This window comes from Echeneis naucrates, chromosome 19 (assembly GCF_900963305.1).
Source record: "Echeneis naucrates chromosome 19, fEcheNa1.1, whole genome shotgun sequence".
Taxonomy (NCBI): domain Eukaryota; kingdom Metazoa; phylum Chordata; class Actinopteri; order Carangiformes; family Echeneidae; genus Echeneis; species Echeneis naucrates.
Genome location: NC_042529.1, coordinates 2,522,886 through 2,539,920, shown reverse-complemented (window position 1 = coordinate 2,539,920; position 17,035 = coordinate 2,522,886). Strand labels below are relative to the sequence as shown.

The 17,035-nt window shown below is 44.0% G+C and overlaps 4 protein-coding genes across 7 annotated transcripts in view; 2 read left to right on the top strand and 2 right to left on the bottom strand.

Annotated features, from left to right (window-relative positions):
• Positions 1-5,397, top strand: part of LOC115059614 (ankyrin-3-like) — a 101,643-nt gene extending 96,246 nt beyond the window's left edge. For all 3 annotated transcript variants that reach the window (XM_029527205.1, XM_029527204.1, XM_029527203.1), the window contains 7 exons: positions 754-1,402; positions 1,503-1,671; positions 1,865-1,948; positions 2,584-2,667; positions 2,907-3,158; positions 4,146-4,217; positions 4,671-5,397. In XM_029527205.1, the coding sequence (XP_029383065.1) occupies positions 754-1,402; positions 1,503-1,671; positions 1,865-1,948; positions 2,584-2,667; positions 2,907-3,158; positions 4,146-4,193 (1,286 nt within the window). In that variant the 3' untranslated portion in view covers positions 4,194-4,217; positions 4,671-5,397. The remainder of the gene's footprint in view (positions 1-753; positions 1,403-1,502; positions 1,672-1,864; positions 1,949-2,583; positions 2,668-2,906; positions 3,159-4,145; positions 4,218-4,670) is intronic.
• A 206-nt stretch (positions 5,398-5,603) lies between these two features.
• LOC115059616 (gastrula zinc finger protein XlCGF57.1-like) lies at positions 5,604-9,563 on the bottom strand. Of its 2 annotated transcripts, XM_029527206.1 has the most exons (4): positions 9,536-9,563; positions 9,142-9,301; positions 8,356-8,520; positions 5,604-8,224 (listed from the first exon to the last, which is right to left on the bottom strand). In XM_029527206.1, the coding sequence occupies exons 2-4, from the start codon at positions 9,224-9,226 to the stop codon at positions 6,741-6,743; spliced, it is 1,734 nt and encodes a 577-aa protein (XP_029383066.1). In that variant the 5' UTR covers positions 9,227-9,301; positions 9,536-9,563; the 3' UTR covers positions 5,604-6,740. The 2 variants fall into 2 exon arrangements, with proteins under 2 accessions (XP_029383066.1, XP_029383067.1); XM_029527207.1 differs by lacking the exon at positions 9,536-9,563 and having other exon boundaries at positions 9,146-9,276.
• Positions 9,564-11,030: 1,467 nt separating this feature from the next.
• On the bottom strand, positions 11,031-13,246 carry g6pc1a.2 (glucose-6-phosphatase catalytic subunit 1a, tandem duplicate 2). The gene is made up of 5 exons (XM_029528354.1): positions 13,002-13,246; positions 12,797-12,906; positions 12,078-12,198; positions 11,683-11,798; positions 11,031-11,533 (listed from the first exon to the last, which is right to left on the bottom strand). Exons 1-5 carry the CDS (start codon positions 13,232-13,234, stop codon positions 11,031-11,033), a joined length of 1,083 nt encoding a protein of 360 aa, XP_029384214.1. The 5' UTR covers positions 13,235-13,246.
• Positions 13,247-14,487: 1,241 nt separating this feature from the next.
• LOC115059919 (glucose-6-phosphatase-like) lies at positions 14,488-16,310 on the top strand. The gene is made up of 5 exons (XM_029527672.1): positions 14,488-14,705; positions 14,805-14,914; positions 15,379-15,484; positions 15,595-15,710; positions 15,802-16,310. Exons 1-5 carry the CDS (start codon positions 14,488-14,490, stop codon positions 16,308-16,310), a joined length of 1,059 nt encoding a protein of 352 aa, XP_029383532.1.
• Positions 16,311-17,035: the final 725 nt, after the last annotated feature.

Sequence of the window (17,035 nt, the reverse complement as noted above, 5' to 3'; positions counted from 1 at the left end):
ACTGAATGTTCATTAGACTTCATTAGACTTTATTAGATGCGTATGAATTCAGTCTTTGGAGTTTATATCTCACCTTTTGTATTCTGCCTCTGATACTTTCATTTCTGTTTCCATTACCTAGTGATCTGGTCATGTGTCTACTCTGCAGAACTTGTTCAGCGGTCACACACACGTGTTTGAGAAATGTGTTTGTTCAAGAAGGAAAGTCCTAGAAACACATTCATTAGCAGCAGTATTCATTTGAACTTGTGTTTTTGGCTTCCTGATCAATTTAAGTTCAAGATTCAATTTCTTGCAGCTCTTACTTTGTTCTCAACTGACTCCTGGCAGAAATATTTCTCCCAGGAGTCAGTCAGTCAGTGAGTTTTATTGACAGACAAGCAGCAGAAGATCAAGATGTTTTTAGTTGGTGAAGAACTAATCAGAGCTAAAATAGAGAGAGAAAAATTAACCTGCATTTGCAAAGTGACCACAATTACAACCCCAATGTGTCAATAGAAAAATGTGCTTTATATCAGCAGGTCCCCTTTTAACTCCCTGAAGCTTGTTTTCATCTGAGCCTTTAAAGTGTATTCGGGTTCTCACTGTGTGACTTTTGAACAAATGCTGCCATGAGATGTTCCAAGTGTTTCTCATTTCATCACCTCCATCACTCTACGTGTCCTTCCGTTCCCCCTTCATTCCCTCTTTTTTCTTTCCTTTCCCTCCTTGATCTCCTTGCCCTCTAATCCTTTACTCCTGCCACCCACCCAGGATACCACAATATAGATCTGGAGATGCAAACCCCCACAGACCTGAAGTACGAGCCCCCCACCCCGCTGCGCTCAGACAACTTCTTTTGTGAGGGTGATGGTAGTTTAGATTCCCCTAGCAAGACGACACCTGTTAGACCCAGCGACCTGTCCCTCACACAGACCACCAGTACCACCAGCAGCGACACCCTCGTGGCCCCAGGCCCTGCCCTCATGCCCCCTATTGTTGGGGCAGAAGATACGGCCCTGACTGGAGAAAAAGTGGAAGAAAAGGTGGGGCTGATTTCTTGTGACAGGCCGGATAATGAAAGAAGGGCAGTAGAGAAACCAGGAAGAGAACTTGTAACTTTGGAGGGAAACCAAAAAGAAGTCGCTGCCGCAGACATCAGTCGAGGAAACGGACGGAAAGAAGAAGAAGAAGAAGAGGAGGAGGAGGAGGAGGAGGACGAAGAGATGACCCAAGAGAGGCTGCAGTGTCTGCTGGAGGACATAAAGCTGGAGGGGGGCTTGGAGGACGAGGACATGACGGAGGAGAGGGTGAAGGCCATCCTCGAACAAGTACGGCAAGCAGAAAAGAACGTGTGTTCAGTTCCAGGTTGGAGAAGCGAGACGTCCGACGCGTCATCTCTGCCCGGCGCCGTGGAGGGCAGGTGGGGTTTGTTTTGAATTCCTCCATTTCCTCTGTGCAGTGTTGTCAGACCTGCAGCAGTTCAGCGATGGCGGTGCATCAATTTTTTTTCCTCCCCGCAGCCCTGAAACTCTAACCCATTCACCGGAGCAGAACGGAGTCCAAACTGCTGCATCCAGGGAAGGAAAGGATAAGGAGGCCAAGAAGAGGGGATCTCAGGAGGACGGCAGTACAGCGGGACCAAGCAGAGGACGGGAGGAGGGGGGCAGCTCGTCCCAGCACAAAGCCCAGGTGAGAGTCTACTCTACCTTCATGATGTTTGTGCCATTTGCTGACCTCGATTATCTTTTTTTGTTCTCTTCTATACAAAATTTTCAAGGATTAAATTGTGTTCTTGGGCACCAAAAATGTTTTAGCCTCCAGTTTCTTCTTCTTATTAAAAATGACACGTGCACACTCAAACATGCCGGGCTGCCTTCGTCAGGGACGAGTCAGAGCGGATGAGTCCGGCTCTGACGAGGAGACCACTGTCACCACCAGGGTGTACCGCAGACGGGTCATTCTGAAGGTGTGTGCCATCTGCTGTGTGGAGGGCTGCAGGCGGCGTGCGGTGAACTAGCTACAGCTCGACGACTCTGTGTCAGCGTGTGATGCCGAATGGTGACGCAGAGTCGTACGGTTGAACAAAAGTTGGCTCCTTTGCGGGTTTGCGTTTGACGGCATTTGTGTGGTTTTGTTGAGAGAAAGGGCTTCTGTTTATATTTGTTAACACAGTGTGTGTCTTTGCAGTTTTGGGGCTTTGCGAGAGTGAGATGTTGTGATAGAAAGTGTGTGTTTACATTCAACTGTTTTCATTTAAAAATGTGTCAAACGGTTTTTATGACCTTCAGAGTAAATTACTTCCTGAGGTCAATCACATTCCTGACCTGCTTTTCTTCTTCTGTGGTGTTTTAACGGCACCCCATCAGATGATATAAGCACAATCAGTTTATATTGATTTTTGGAGTGGATGGAAACACACGAATACGACCGTGTTTGTGTGTGCGTGTGATTCTTGCTGTAGCATGATGTGCTCCTCACTGCTTTCTGATGTGAGCCACTACATTACCCCCCCCCCCCCCCCCCCCCCCACCCCATATTTCCCAGCCTGCTCTCCCATCCCTTCATCTCTTTCCTTTTTTAATATTCAACTCTTCGTCCCAGGGGCAGGAGGCCAAAAACGTTCCCGGAGAGTCTGTGACGGAGGAGCAGTTCACAGATGAAGACGGGAATCTGGTCACCAGAAAAGTAACCATCATCACCTCACCATCCTTCTCCCACAGCGCGTGCACACACACACACACATACACACACACACACTCTCCAGGGTTTCCCTGATCATGTCATCATCAAAAGGCCGTATCTCACGCACACACTCGCATTTACCCCTCGCTCCCTTTCTTCCATTATTTTTCCTCCCAGAATGCTTTTCCTGCCCCCACTCCACCACCTCCGCTTCACCCCTGACATGCGTCTGCCCCCTACAGGTGATCAGGAAGGTGGTGCGTCGTGTGTTCCACTCACAGGAGAGGAGGGCAAGCGAAGGCGACACTGTTACAGTAGAAGCAGATGTCACTGCTGCTGGTGTTGGTGGTGTTGGTGGTGTAGCGGATGTTGCTCCTTCAGCAGGAACAGCAGCGGCAGCCTCGGGGGGGAAGGGCAAGAGGAGAGGGAAGCGCTCCCGACACGGCCACAAGGCCGAGAAGTCCAGAGAGGAGGCCCAGAGAGGGAGAACCGAGGTCGGCACAGGAACTAACCGTCGGGCGTAGTCCTCTGGGCCATGCTGGCGGCCGCCGCCACTTCCTGCATGACGCTGTAGCTTTTGTAGCTGTGTGTAAACGCTCAGAGTAATGCTAAAGAATCAGTGACCGGTTTTCTGACCAAACCAGGCCACTATTTCTCATTCTCTCTTGTAGTGTTGAAGACTTTGGAGAGCAGCTTGAGCCACTTTACGCCGTTTCAAAGTCCGTTAGTGAAGATAATTCAGAATAATTCAGAATAATCAAGTTCTTTGACGGTTTTCCGCTCAACCTTCACCTCGAACACTGACAGCCACAGTTTGCTCTTTTTGTATGAACACAATCAATCGTGGCATTTTGAAATCTAAGTTTGTAGCCACCTGTTTTTGGCACATTTTCAGATTTTGGTTAAGTTAATATCAGTTAATAGTTAACTGTTAATATCATCAGTGCTCCAACTCTTAAGTTCCGTTTAGGAGTGAGGAAAAAACACAAAGAAATGCATTCCTTTGCAGTTTTTCTAGAGATTTCTTGTAATTTTCTCGTAAATTTGGATGAAAACTGACTGTAGGCAAGCAAAAATATATATAAAAAAAAAAGAAAAAGGTATCATTCTCATTGTTCCTTTTCAGAAAGTCACGTCGTGCCGTCTGATCTGGACGTTAATCTGAGCTGTTTGCTGTGTGATAGAGCAGGTTTATGATTTGCAGTGTTTGTGTTTTCCCTTTTTAAACTACTAATAATCAGAGATTCATCTAACATACAGAATAAATACTAACGTCTCTATTTTAAGGTGAAAATTTCAGCATGTGACTTTGGTTTTGCAAATGTAATTTAACGTCAGTGTTCTGCTTCCTGTCTTTAACTGTCTCTCTCCTCAGCATGCTGCCTGTGATCCACCGACGTCCTGCGGCTGAGTTACACATTTACCTGGAACAAAAACACTAACTTCTTCTTCTTTATCTTTTTCTGTCTCTGCCGGTCAAGTCCGGAGATGGTGCCAACAAGAAACAAGGGAAGAAGAGTCAGTCGTAACAGCGGAGGTCAGCACTGAACCTGGTAAGGAGTTTGTGTAAAAAAAAAAAAAAAGTTACACAATTTAATCCTTTGAGGTTCGACTTTCTTTAAAATTTGATGCTAAAATAGATTTTAATATTTTACTAATCACTTGATGAGTAAGAATTATTTACCCCATTTAGCTCCCGTATATAAAACAGAATGTAGACATGAAGCCAATAATGTGGAAATTATAGTCTATGGGAAAATGTTCCTACTTCTCATTTATGAGCTCAGTAGACGTTTTCCTAACAAGTTTATGGTTTCAACTCTTCACATCAAACTACTTTTTTTTTTTTTTATGCTTTTGCCTTCACCTGATCTGATTCACTTTATAAACTCTTGATGCGTGACTGCAGTCATTGTTATTCATAAAATGTTTCCACATTTTTGCTGAGAAGCTCAAACTAATAGCTGAATATTTCTGACTTGAACGTCACGTTTGTTACCCTGCAGGTCCACAGCTGTCCACATGCGACACCACACACACCTTGGGAGGAAAAACAGGAGTGGAGTCCCTGCAAAACAAAGAAGCCTCGTCAATCAGCCGAAACGTGTCTGAAGCTTTTCACTTAATAACGCATGGTTTTCAGCAAGACGACGCAAAAACAAGTTACTTTTCTTTGATTTCGCATGAGCATGTCACCAAAACTCACTTCACTGTTGGAAACAACGCAGGAAGGACACGCATGGACGTGAGCTGGAACTGTCTTGAGGTGAACCGGGAGGCGTCTGCGACCAAAGATAAGACGCAAAAACAAGTAAAAAAAAAAAAAAAACCCAAAACAAAATGAAAAAACAGAAAAAATAGAAAAGGAATGACTTGTGGTTCAATCACTCTCAGACACTCGCCTTATATGGTCTATTTTTTCCTCCTGGACCCGAAGTACTGGGCTGTACCAAGTGGTTCTTTTTTAAAAATAACGAAATATAATAGTAAATGGGTGATTTCTTTTTTTTTTTTTTGTTGTATATAAATGACATTGTATAAAAATCTAAAAAAAAAAAAAAAAAAAAAAAATCAGTAGCTTCACAGATTGTTTATGCACTGATTTGAGTTGATGAAGCTTTGCAGAGAGTTTGAGCAGCCTTGAGTGTGTGACCTGACGTGCTCTTCCTTAACGAATATAAAAAGGAACAAAACAGCTGGATGTGAAAATGAGATTTAAAAAAAAAAAAGAAACTGCTTGATTTTAAACAAAGGACGTTTCTTTTAAGGCCAGCAGCTTCTTCCGCTCTGTCTGTGGAACGTTGTCTTCAGAGAAACATTTTACTGCATGTGACGTCACTTTATTTTAACGCTTTTCTTTTGTTTCTCCTAATTCGAAAGCACTGTAACACAATTAGAGGGTCCGATGGGACTTCCAGTCTGCGTGAGCACTCATACTAACCCAAAAACATCCGTCGTCTACTTTCTTTTTTTTTTTTTTTCTTCTACAGAACGCACACTCCACACACACGAGCTGGCGAGACTCATTGAGGTTTCAGGGTCGCACTGAGTGCCCCTGAACGCAACCTGCAGGCTGTGTGTGTGTGTGTGTGTGTGCGTGCGCGCACAACATCAAATGCTACCTGTCCATCTGTACATCCATCGTTCACACAATACGGCTTTTAGGTCTGCTGTGGGTTTGCAAGAGGGATTTCCTTTTTTTTTTTTTTGACAGTTTTATGATTTTTATCTATATTTAATTGGTTGCAATTACATCAGAACAGAGGATCTCATTTTTAGCCACACCTCCAAAATCTGACCCCTTTATACAAACGGTCAGAGAGAATGACAAAAATGAAATCACAGAATCGATCACTGTTCATGTGTAAATGTGTTTGTTGTTTTTATTCACCTGTCTTTTTTCATACAAAACCACCCCAAGCATCCATTGTTGATAATAAATCTGGTACCGACATGTATGACGAACCAACATAGCCTACACTGGATGATCCAAGTAATTATTTAAGCAGAAAAATAAATTGTGTTTAAACTGAACGTCTCACTGTTGACTGTGTTTTTGCAGGTTTCCGGTTTTCAACCAGGTCAAAATGCACATCGTTGTCACATCTAAGGCAACATTACAGGCTCTTAGCTCAATGTTTTATGACAACACTAACATGCTGACGCTGCTGCATTTCAATTTTGTAGACTGAAAAATATTGTCTTTAGTGATTCATCAGCTGGTTGTCTTCTCAGCTCACTCGTGATTTTTTTTTTTTTTTTTTCCCCCTCGCAACTGCGCCTGAAGTGTCTGTAAGGCACAATGTAAAAAAAAAATGGATAGAACAGTAAGAAAAACAATGTTAAATAAAGTGGAATACAGCAAAACAATATATTCACATTCAAATTAAGAAGAAAAATTTTATATTTTATTATAAATTGGTGTCTTCGAGTGTCCTGTTTTGTCACGCTGTTCAACAGAGGAATGTTAGAGAAGTAAAAGGCTTCCAGTATGATGGCGTGAAAAATATTAATATCAAACAATTAGTGTCATTTTTGGTCTCATAGTTTCTTGAAAAATACTTTTATAATCTGCATTACAGACTGGTCAGCTGTGTGGAGTTGTCTTCGTGAATCTGCACGTGTCTTTTCAGATCCTCTTTCCTCAGGAACCTTTTGCCACAGACTTGCGGCCCCTCGTGGACTCCCATGTGTTTGCTGAGCGAGCTGCTCGCCGTGAAGCTTTTCCCGCAGATGTTACACAGGTATGGCTTCTCCCCCGTGTGGGACCTCATGTGGATTTTCAGCGCGCCGCTCTTGTAGAACTTCTTGTCGCAGACGCTGCATCGATGTGTGGACTCTCCGGTGTGGATCATCGTGTGCGTTTTCAGAGTCCCCCTCTGTCTGAATCCTTTCCCGCAGACGCTGCACAGGAACGGTTTCTCCCCCGTGTGGATCCTCATGTGAGCCATCATGTACTCCTTAAAGCTGAAGCTCTGACCGCACATGCTGCAGACGTACGGCCTCTCACCTGTGTGGACCCTCATGTGTCCCATCAGGTTCCCGTTTTGGGCGAAGGCCTTGCCGCAGACGCTGCAGATGTACGGTTTCTCCCCGGTGTGCGTTCTCATGTGCATCTCCAGCTGTTTGTGGCCGTCAAAGTGTTTGCCACAAACTTCGCAGTCGTTTGTTCTGATGTAAGTTTGCAAGTGAAGCCTCAAGCTCTCCTCGGTCTCAAAGTGTTTCCCACAGACGCCACAAAGGTCCGTGTCCGTCTCGTCCTCCTGCACATGCTTCAGAAACGAGGCTCTGTAGCAGAAGGGCCTGCCACACACTTTACAGCTGTATTTCAGATGAGATAAATCCTTCCAGTCCTTGTTCTTTGGTCCCTTGGGATTGTTTGACGTGGGGATTTTTGTTTTTCTTTCTTGATCGCTGTCTCCTTCGTCGCTGTCCTTCCAGTCCCCGTCGCTGTCGCTGGCCTTATTCTCACGGTCGGAGCCCTCTGCCTTTGTCTCTTTGTTGTCCGTTTGATCCCTGCAGCTGTTCTCCTCGTTGTGCGTCTGTAAATGCAGCTTCAGGCTCTCGTCAGAGTCCAGATGTTTCCCGCAGACGCCGCACAGACCTGCGCTCTGCTCGTGCTTCAGTACGTGTTTCAGAAAAGAGCGTTTGTAGCGGAAGAACTTCCCACAGACTCTGCAGCAGCTCCGTCCAACACTTTGGACTTTCCCCAGAAGCTTTTTCTCTTTCCTCCCAGACCTTCTGCACATTTCCCAGCTGTCTGCACTCTGACTTTGCCTCTCAAGCGTTCCTCTTCTGTTTGATCTGCACAGTTTGTCATTTAGCTCTTCACAGCTGTCATCATCCTCACTCCCAGCTGACAGAACCTGTTGGTCAGCAGGCAGCAGCAGACGGCTCCCTCCTTCTTCGCTCTGTGTTCGGTCGCGATCTGAGTGTTCATCCTGGATAAACTCAGGCTCCGTCTCTGTAGCTGCATCTTTAAGCTGCGGAGGATGAGATGTTTCCTGAACCTGCCCGGAGCTGCTGCTCTGCTCAGGTGAATCAGAGATTGTTGGTCTGTCTGAGGGGAAGTTCCAAGAAAATAACGATTTAAAAATCTAAAAATTTGTGGAAATTGAACAATAAGCTGCCTACAAGGAAGTCTGACGCATCACTGAACAAATAAATACAAAAATTTGATGAATAATGTACCTGTTGTCTCCGTGAAGTCCAGCAGTTCCTGTTTCCGGTGGATGTCGTAATGGGAGATGTCGGCTTTGTATTCTTTCATCATCATCTCCAAGATCCTGAAGATCTCATCAGCAACAGCCAACAGTCGCTCCTGCATGACTGCCCTCTGCTGCTCAGGAGACATTTCTGCAGGAAGGAAGTAAGACAGGAAAAAAGTTCACTCACTACATTTGTACGTTTCTAACAAACTAATTCAGCTGCACATTTCTACCGTCCAGTTTTCTGAAGAAAGGACGTAACTGTTTTAGTGTCAGGGTTGTTTAGAGTTTCTGTATTTATCGAGTTCTTCCTTTCTGAACAGCTAGTTTCAACTCCAGCTCAAAAAAAATATATAAAAAGGCAAGACAACCACAAGAAGACATAGAATAATGAAAAAGATGAACAAAATAAACGCAATGAAGCACAAAACCTACAAAGAGAGGGATGACTAAAAATAAAAACAATTACAATAAAATGTCAATTTGTAATTTTGCAGCATTTCGGATTGATGAAATTTGTAAAAAGTGTCACAAAACATTTTTTTATGATGAAACATAAATGTCCTTGTTTAATTTTTGGAATAGGATGAACATTTCTAACTAAGAAGAATTTATAGATGTTTTGATTTGTTTTTAAAGGAAATGCATTCAAGCCTTGTGAGCTTGTTAAATGAAATGATTAGTAGTTTAATAAAAGTATTTTGTTCTTTGGAGGTGTGAAGTCGCCTCACTATTTTATTTCTGTTTTAATATAAAAACAAAACCAAACCTGCCGAGAGAACTCTGAAAATCTGCCCCGCAGCTGCAGACAGTCTGTCGGCCACCAGCTTCCGGAGCGCCCGCTCTCTGGACATGACGGCTCGGGGAGCTTCACCCGGACCTTCGGGTCGTCCGGACCTCGGCCCAGGATCCGGTAAGTCCCCACTTCCGCCTTCTCCCTCCTCCTCCTCCTCCTCCTCCTCCTCCTCCTCCTCCTTCTTCTTCTTCTTCTTCTCTCCCTCCTCCTCCTCCTCGTCTTCTTCTTCTTCTTCTTCTCCCTCCTCCTCCTCCTCTTCTTCTTCTCCCCTCCTCCTCCTCCTCCTCCTCCTCCTCCTCCTCGTCTTCTTCTTCTTCTTCTTCTTCTCCTCCTCCTTCTTCTTCTTCTTCTTCTTCTCTCCTCCTCCTTCTTCTTCTTCTTCTTCTTCTTCTCCTCCTTCTCCTTCTTCTTCTTCTTCCGCCTCCTCGTCTTCTTCTTCTTCTTCTTCTTCCGCCTCCTCGTCTTCTTCTTCTCGGCCTGTAAAGCTGCAGCGCCCCCTACCATTCATCGATTTAGACTACGGAAGCCTTTAAAGGACTTTTCCCTTTTAATGGTAAAGCGGTCATAGATAAAACAAACTGGTAGATAAAATCAACTAAAATAAAAGAACATATAATTAATAATGATAATTTTATTGTTGCACTCCAAAAAACTAAGTTTATTAGGCTTGAATCAAAAAAGACAGGGAGCTGATACTCATCAGTAAAGAGAAGAAATATTATTAATTCATACACAGCTCAATCTGTTTTATTTATACCTGTTCATTTTAGGGAAAAGAAACCTGAACATTTATTAAATAGTCATTTTATATATACATTATATTGTTTATTATTGTATAAGAATCTAATATTTTGTGTTAAATTAGGGATTTTTTTCATTTATTACTTTTTACCTAACAGCAACAAAATATCTGGTCAATCCAGAGAAAAGTTTTTAAGTTTGCTCAGGAACAAGTTGCAGAGTCAGGATTGTCACTGTATGTCAAGTCCATCTCATATTTACGTAATACTCATCTTTACTAATTGTTTATCTATATTGTTCTTTTACAAACCTGTTTATCCAGCATTTTTTGTGAAACTGTCTATCGATGTGGAAAGTCTTTGTGAACGTCAAAAGTTTGGGTGACAAACTAACAGCAGAAAAAACACAAATGGACAAATATTGAATGTTCAGGTTGCACCACTGACTTACGTGCACTGGCAGACGCACGCATGATAATGACGTGTGTGTGTGTGTGTGTCTTTGCTGTGGTTCAGGCTGAAGGCCAAGCTCCAGCGTTAATGATGCATGTCTCATTTTGTTTTTTTGTAAAAATTATCAATGAGTGTGCTAATTGATCATCACAGTCTGGAAAAAATAGATTTTGCTACTGTTTACCTTGATCAACAGTAAACGTATGGTGCTATTAAAAAGAAAAAACAAAAAAACAACTCAAACCATTTTATTTTTTTATTTAAAAAAAACATTCAAAATGCTTTCAAAAATACTTTCTATAACATTTAAAAATACATTAGTGTTACGGATGAGTTCATCATCAAAGCTGTGAGCGTTATTGTCTCAAGTCAGCACTCGCTTGCTGGACTCGTGTTCATTGTCCGTCCCTTTCCAGGATGCTGAGACAATTGTAATTATAATATCTTTTTTGAGATTCAGAGCAGTTCCTTGGAAGCGCCGCCGGGCGTCCTGGATAGTGCTTTCTCTTTATGTCACGGTGCTCAGAGTTCAGTGTCCAAACGGCACCGTTGACATTGTTCCCAGTTGGACAAATGATTTTGATAAGCACCAGGTCAGATCTGTAATGATCAGAAAGACTTTTGTCCAACTTCATCCCTTCAGCCGTCTGTATAATCTGAGCTTCCTGCTCACTCGCCCTTCTTGCTGTGCTGGCCCAGAGCTCCGTTCACACAGTAGGGGATGATGCTGACGGTGACCAAGGGCACGGTGGCGCTCTTGCAGAAGGACAGCAGGTAGAAGAGTGCGGCAGTGTGCGTGGGAGGCTTGAAGGAGTCAAACAGGTGCAGCAGGAACAGGGAACTGATGATGCACCCAACTTTGAGCGGCGTGCTGCCGCTCTTCTTGGTCTCAGTGTAGAGCGGCGAGTGCAGGCCCAGGCCCAGACCGAACAGGGTGCCCATGTTGCGCAGGAGGCTGGCGAAGGGCGTGGTGTCCAGGTGGACCCATTCGGGCGTGACGCACCACCTCTGGGCCTTCTCCAGCGTCCACAGCAGGTCTACGCCAACAGCTTTGAGCAGGAGGTAGAAGCCCACGGCGAAGGAGGTCAAGAAGAGGGTGATGTAGAAGTACTTCTTCATGCTGGCGCTGTAGATCCACTGGGTTCTGTTGAAAGCCTCGGCGACGATCATCCCTGAGAACAAAACACATTGAACAGCCGGTTCAGAACCACGTGGTCCACATTCAGCCATCCATCCATCATTACTACACTGACTGGACTTTATTGTTTCCCCAAAACCTTAATTTGTATTGGATTTTAGATGTGAGCACGTCCACACTGACCTGTGATGACGCCAGCGACGACCTGGTGGGGAAAGTGGGCGGCGATGAAAACCCTGGAGAGGCAGACACACACCTGGACTCCCCAAAACAGTGTCCACAGACAAACCTTCAGATACCTGTCCAAATACACATTTATGACATTTAAAATATGCTTAATTTAAATCTACGTGCCCGAGGACTAACAAGTCAAAATTTTAAAGCAATAAGACAATTAACACACTTAGAGTTTGCTTATCATGGTAAAGTCAGAACGCGGCCTCCCACCAAGCATCAACAAGTCAATGATCAACTCCAGCACAGGGCTGATAGTGTGTCCAAAGAGATAAGCTCTGCATGTCAGAAAATGGTAAACAACCCTGATATGTAGGAGCTTCTGTAGGCTTCCCTCGACTCACCATTGCTTACTGGTGGATTTCTTGCTTCCATGTTTCTTCTTGGTAGCCACGATGGTGAGGATGGAGGTCACCAGGGTGTAGTAGACGCCTGCGGCTCCCATGGCATGTCCAGAGGGGCTGCCTGGTTAACAGAGGGCGAGAGAGAGAGGATAGAAATCAGCTGCTGTTTATATGAGTTAATATCGCAGAGAAATTACTCAATCATAAAGAAAAACAATGAAATGTTTAAAAGAATTACTAAAAAAATCTGCAGTTGTTTTGCCTGCTTGGCCAATGAATCGTCTCTCAGCAGTTTACTGACTAAAATAGCTGCAGCTACTCACTGACACATTAATATGAACAATATATTAATGAAAACATGTCTGATTAGTCTGAATGGGCCAAATGCTTTTGCTTTAGATATTTTAAGTGCCTTTTACTGACAAATTGTACCAAAATATGGTTTTGAATCATATTTAGGCTTTTAGTAAAAGTTTTAGGAACTTCTGAAATTACTCCTTAAATTTCTACATGACTGTCCAAAAGCCCCCAAAGCTTCATGGTCACTGTGTTGTTTGATAATTTGATGAGTTGCAACTTTCTTTATAAATTAACTAACACACAATCTCAACTACAGCCATAGCCAGCATTGGTGAAATGTAACATTAACGGAATAAAACAGCAGCTCAAAGCAGATAAATGTAGATAAATCCAGTCGCGTGTGAGGAGGAATATCTCACCTGGTCCGGTCTCACAGGTCATGGGGTACTGCTCGATGTGAGGAGGGATGGTGTTCGCGTAATGAGCCGTCTCATGGACCCACCAGTAAGGCCTCTCCCCAAACAGAATCCTGAAGAACAGCATCAGAAACCAGAATCCGGTTAGAAAAACACACACACACTCAGAAACGTCCAATTATTGTATCAGTCGTTGTAGCGGACTCACCATTTAAAGACCAAGTTGAGCCAGTCTCCGATCACAGCCACCCAGATGAGCTTAATGCCCACTGAGGCCCGCAGGTGAAACCAAAGTGGGAAGAAGATGAAGAAAGTGTTCCGGAGGTCGGCCGCCCAGGACACCCAGAGAAACAGGCCCTGGGCGTCCTGGTAGTTAGTCTGCAGGTAGTGGGTGGTGCTCACCCCAAAACCCTGCAGGGCATCCATGACAGCATTGAGCATCTTTGCCTAAAGCAGGAGGAAGAAATCTCGAACAGCTCAAACAGCAAACTGAGTTAGTCCTCAAAAAAAAAAAAAACAAACAAACCCACTAATCAGAGAGAAGGGACTGCTGCTATCAGTGACACAGCTGGTTGGTTTTTATACCGGAGGGACCCACCACCCAAACGCATGCTCACACTGATCTTTGGACCTTGCACATGTGTAATAAAACACCGAGAGTCGGGACAGTTTGGGAGGTTTGTCACACAAACAAAGAGGGGAGATGGCAGGAAAACAGAAAAAAATTTGTATCTTTCTCACAAACGAATGTTCAGAGAGGAAGTCAACTGACCAATGGCTGCATTTCACAACTGTGACCTAAATCATACGCAAACATTTTGCAGAGAGACATTTTTGCTTTTAATTGTGCTGCAGTGTAATTTTGAATTTTGGCTATATCCCTTTTATTTCTTAGAATATTCTCCACAGTGTTTTGACCAAAATATATCGATATAAGGATATGTTTTTTTTTTTACATCTTACATTTCCCATTCATGCAGCCACCAAAGCAGTAATTTCTCAGTTATGTAATTGTTTCTTCTTGTTGTTGGGTTGTTGGGGTTATTTTTGTTCTTTTTTATGATGATTTGGTGAAAATGTCTCCCAGCTCAGAACGGTGGAGTAACCCATTTGTAGGTTACATAAGAAGATCAATGATTAAATGATCTGTTGGTAGAAGCTGAGGAGATAAAACAGAAGATAGAACAGGACAAAACAGATTGGCAGGCTGTCGGGTCGAGAGCAAGTTTCTGCTCTGATGCGACAAATAAATGGCCGTCTGATGAGCTCATATTTTATCTCAGTTTGACGGAGAGCACTCATTTCTCACATCGGGGTCCAAAACACAATTAGCAAAGAATTCATGAGTAACTTTAATTAAGTTTAGTTGACACAGAGGCTGTATTGCGAGCCCTGATCAATGGACTTGACAAACAACAGCTTTGGCTGTTTCATTGATTAAATCAAAAGAGACTTTCCCAGAAATCTGTGGCCCATCGAAAAAAAGTGGGGGGGCCTCTGATTTCTGTTTTGATGGATTTTAACCTCAGGCACCTCGGGGGATGGGGGTAAAGGTTAAGGATCCTGTCTGTACTGTTCCAAAGGCAAACAAAACTGCTAGCCTTGAGTAAAGTCCAAGGGGGGGGGGGTTGCCCAAAGAACTGAAAGAACAAACCAGACAGACCACCCCAGACTGAGGTCTGAGCAACGAGATCATGGATCTTCTCCACAGCTGGGGGGTCGAGCTGGCGGTCCACCTGCAGACCGGGTACAGCCGGTATGAGGGCTTGTTCAGTCTGGCGTCCACTGTGGCCGATCTGCACACCACCTTCTTCTGGTTCTTCCCAATCTGGTTCCACCTGCAGAGGGAAACTGGGCTCCGGCTCATCTGGGTGGCCGTGATCGGAGACTGGCTCAACTTGGTCCTCAAATGGTATGAGATATCAGCATTTTAAAATAATAATGCTAATAAAAAAAAAGACAGCAGGAGAGATGGCGTGGTTGTTTGAGTGTCTTGGTTTCTCCACGGCAGGGTTCTTTGTGGGGAGAGACCCTACTGGTGGGTTCATGAGACCCGCTTTTACGGAGCCAGTCCGGCCCCTACTCTGCAGCAGTTCCCCATCACATGCGAAACTGGACCAGGTACAGTTCACAGCGGAGCTGCAGGGGGGGGGTGACTATGCTTTCTGCTTTCATTTCCATTTGCACTGGCCCCGGCCTTTTGGAATGCTTTTAATCTGCATTGAGACATTTATTGTTCAAAATTTTGTTGCTTGAAATTGTTCTACGGCAGAGAAACTTACCTAAACATGTTAAATTCTCAGCGAAATTCATTTCTGCAATTTTTGCTGGAATTCAAAGGGAAATATCTAACTCCACTGCTGTTACCTTTCAAAAATGATTTGGATTTGGTGGGATTTCTTGTTCTTTGTCTGGAGATTGACAAACCAAGTAATTGATTGATCAAGAAATCAATCATATTCATGAATAATAGCTTTTATGTCAGTGAAAACAGTTGTGTTGTGGGATGCCATGACAACAACAACAAAAGTGTAGCACATGATGATGGTTGGAAGATGAACCTCTGAAGCTTTGGTCTCTTGCAGGAAGTCCTTCAGGTCATGCTATGGGTGCAGCAGGAGTCTGGTATGTGATGGTGACGGCGTCGCTTTCTACGGCAACAGAGAAGGGATGGCCCCCTGTGCTAAATAAGTGAGGAAGTCTGTGATGTAACCATTAGAGGGGAATAAAAACTTAAGCGCTCCAATTCTTTGGTCCAGTGGAACCACATGCACTCACATTCAGTGTTGACGCACCGTCAGGTTCTTGCAGATCTTCCTGTGGGCGCTGATGGGCCTGGTCCTCCTGGTGGTCTGCATGTCCAGGGTCTACATGGCGGCCCACTTTCCACACCAGGTTATCGCTGGAGTCATTACAGGTTAAATAAGTCAAGACTGTCATCTGAATCTTCCTTTGACTGATTTGACACATTTTTCTGTGGATCATCTGGTTTTGTGTGTGTGTGTCAGGGCTGTTAGTGGCTGAAGTTGTCTCCAGGAAGAAATGGATCCACAGCGCCAGCATGAAGAAGTACTTCCTGGCCACTTTCTTCTTGACCTCCTTCGCCGTGGGCTTCTACCTCCTGCTCAAAACTGTTGGTGTGGACCTGCTGTGGACGCTGGAGAAGGCCCAGAGGTGGTGCGTCATACGTGAGTGGGTCCACCTGGACACCACGCCCTTCGCCAGCCTCCTGCGCAACATGGGCACCCTGTTCGGTCTGGGCCTGGGCCTGCACTTTCCGCTCTACACCAACACCAAGAAGAAGAGCACAAGTGTCGGTTTCAGCACGGGATGTATTATTATCTCTTTGCTCCTGCTTCAGCTGTTGGATGGATGGACATTTTCTTCTGAAAACCACATGACTTTCTACTTCCTGTCTTTTGGGAAGAGTGCGTTTGCACTTTTAATCCCGACCACCCTGGTGCCTTGGGCTCTCTGCAGGATCTTCAAGAGAAAGAGGGATGGCAAAAACTTGTGAGTGAGGTCCAAAAAAGCTAATTTTAGTTTATTTTTTTATTAGTTCTCATATTTAAGACTCTTGGACATTAAGATTTTTTTGTCCCTAAAGTTATTGTGCAGGAATATGTACTGCCGCTCAACGATATGGTGATGCCGCTTATTGACTTTCTGCTGCTAAAAGTTAAATGTGAAGATTGAAACCACATTATTGTTGACATATCAAACATGAAGCTGCTGTCAGCAGCCTGTGAGCTGTTAATCTGATCTTCTGCAACAGCACCAGCCCGTGAAGCGCATTAATGAACCTGCTAGTTGCAGAACTCTTCATATCTCTACTGCTTTCCCATTAATTGTTAACAAGGTTCCTGTCTCAGGCTACAAACTAACACACACATGGATCTGGCATCAGTGTCTTTTCCTCAGCAAATACCAGGAAAGTTGAATTCCAGTATTGTAAAAGTCTCTCTACAGAAAAAAGGAAAAACTATTTTCGACAATGTTTATTTTAGTCTGTATTCGACCTTTGAGGATTATTTGTTTATGACAAGTGTCTCTTCTCTCAGAGGAAATGTTTGCACGTCTCGTTTAATGTCAACACCTCAGGCAAAAATATATTTTTGTTCCATCGTCGGAACACCCCCATCAAAACGAGTGATCCCTCAGCTAAGAGGTGAACGAATGATGGAAGGAAAATACCGTTGGTCATTTAAATAAAAACAGTTTATTATAACTGTAAAAGAAGTT

Coding starts and splice junctions, on each gene's coding strand:
- LOC115059616 (XM_029527206.1), bottom strand. CDS start 9,226: ATGTCCAGAGAGCGGGCGCTCCGGAAGCTGGTGGCCGACAGACTGTCT. Junction 8,521..9,141: donor TTTCAGAGTTCTCTCGGCAG/GTTTGGTTTTGT, acceptor TCCTTCCTGCAG/AAATGTCTCCTGAGCAGCAG. Junction 8,225..8,355: donor GGACTTCACGGAGACAACAG/GTACATTATTCA, acceptor ACTTCCCCTCAG/ACAGACCAACAATCTCTGAT.
- g6pc1a.2 (XM_029528354.1), bottom strand. CDS start 13,234: ATGCTCAATGCTGTCATGGATGCCCTGCAGGGTTTTGGGGTGAGCACC. Junction 12,199..12,796: donor GACCTGTGAGACCGGACCAG/GTGAGATATTCC, acceptor TCTGTTAACCAG/GCAGCCCCTCTGGACATGCC. Junction 11,534..11,682: donor CGTCGCTGGCGTCATCACAG/GTCAGTGTGGAC, acceptor TTTTGTTCTCAG/GGATGATCGTCGCCGAGGCT.
- LOC115059919 (XM_029527672.1), top strand. CDS start 14,488: ATGGATCTTCTCCACAGCTGGGGGGTCGAGCTGGCGGTCCACCTGCAG. Junction 14,706..14,804: donor CTCAACTTGGTCCTCAAATG/GTATGAGATATC, acceptor TCTCCACGGCAG/GGTTCTTTGTGGGGAGAGAC. Junction 15,711..15,801: donor TATCGCTGGAGTCATTACAG/GTTAAATAAGTC, acceptor TGTGTGTGTCAG/GGCTGTTAGTGGCTGAAGTT.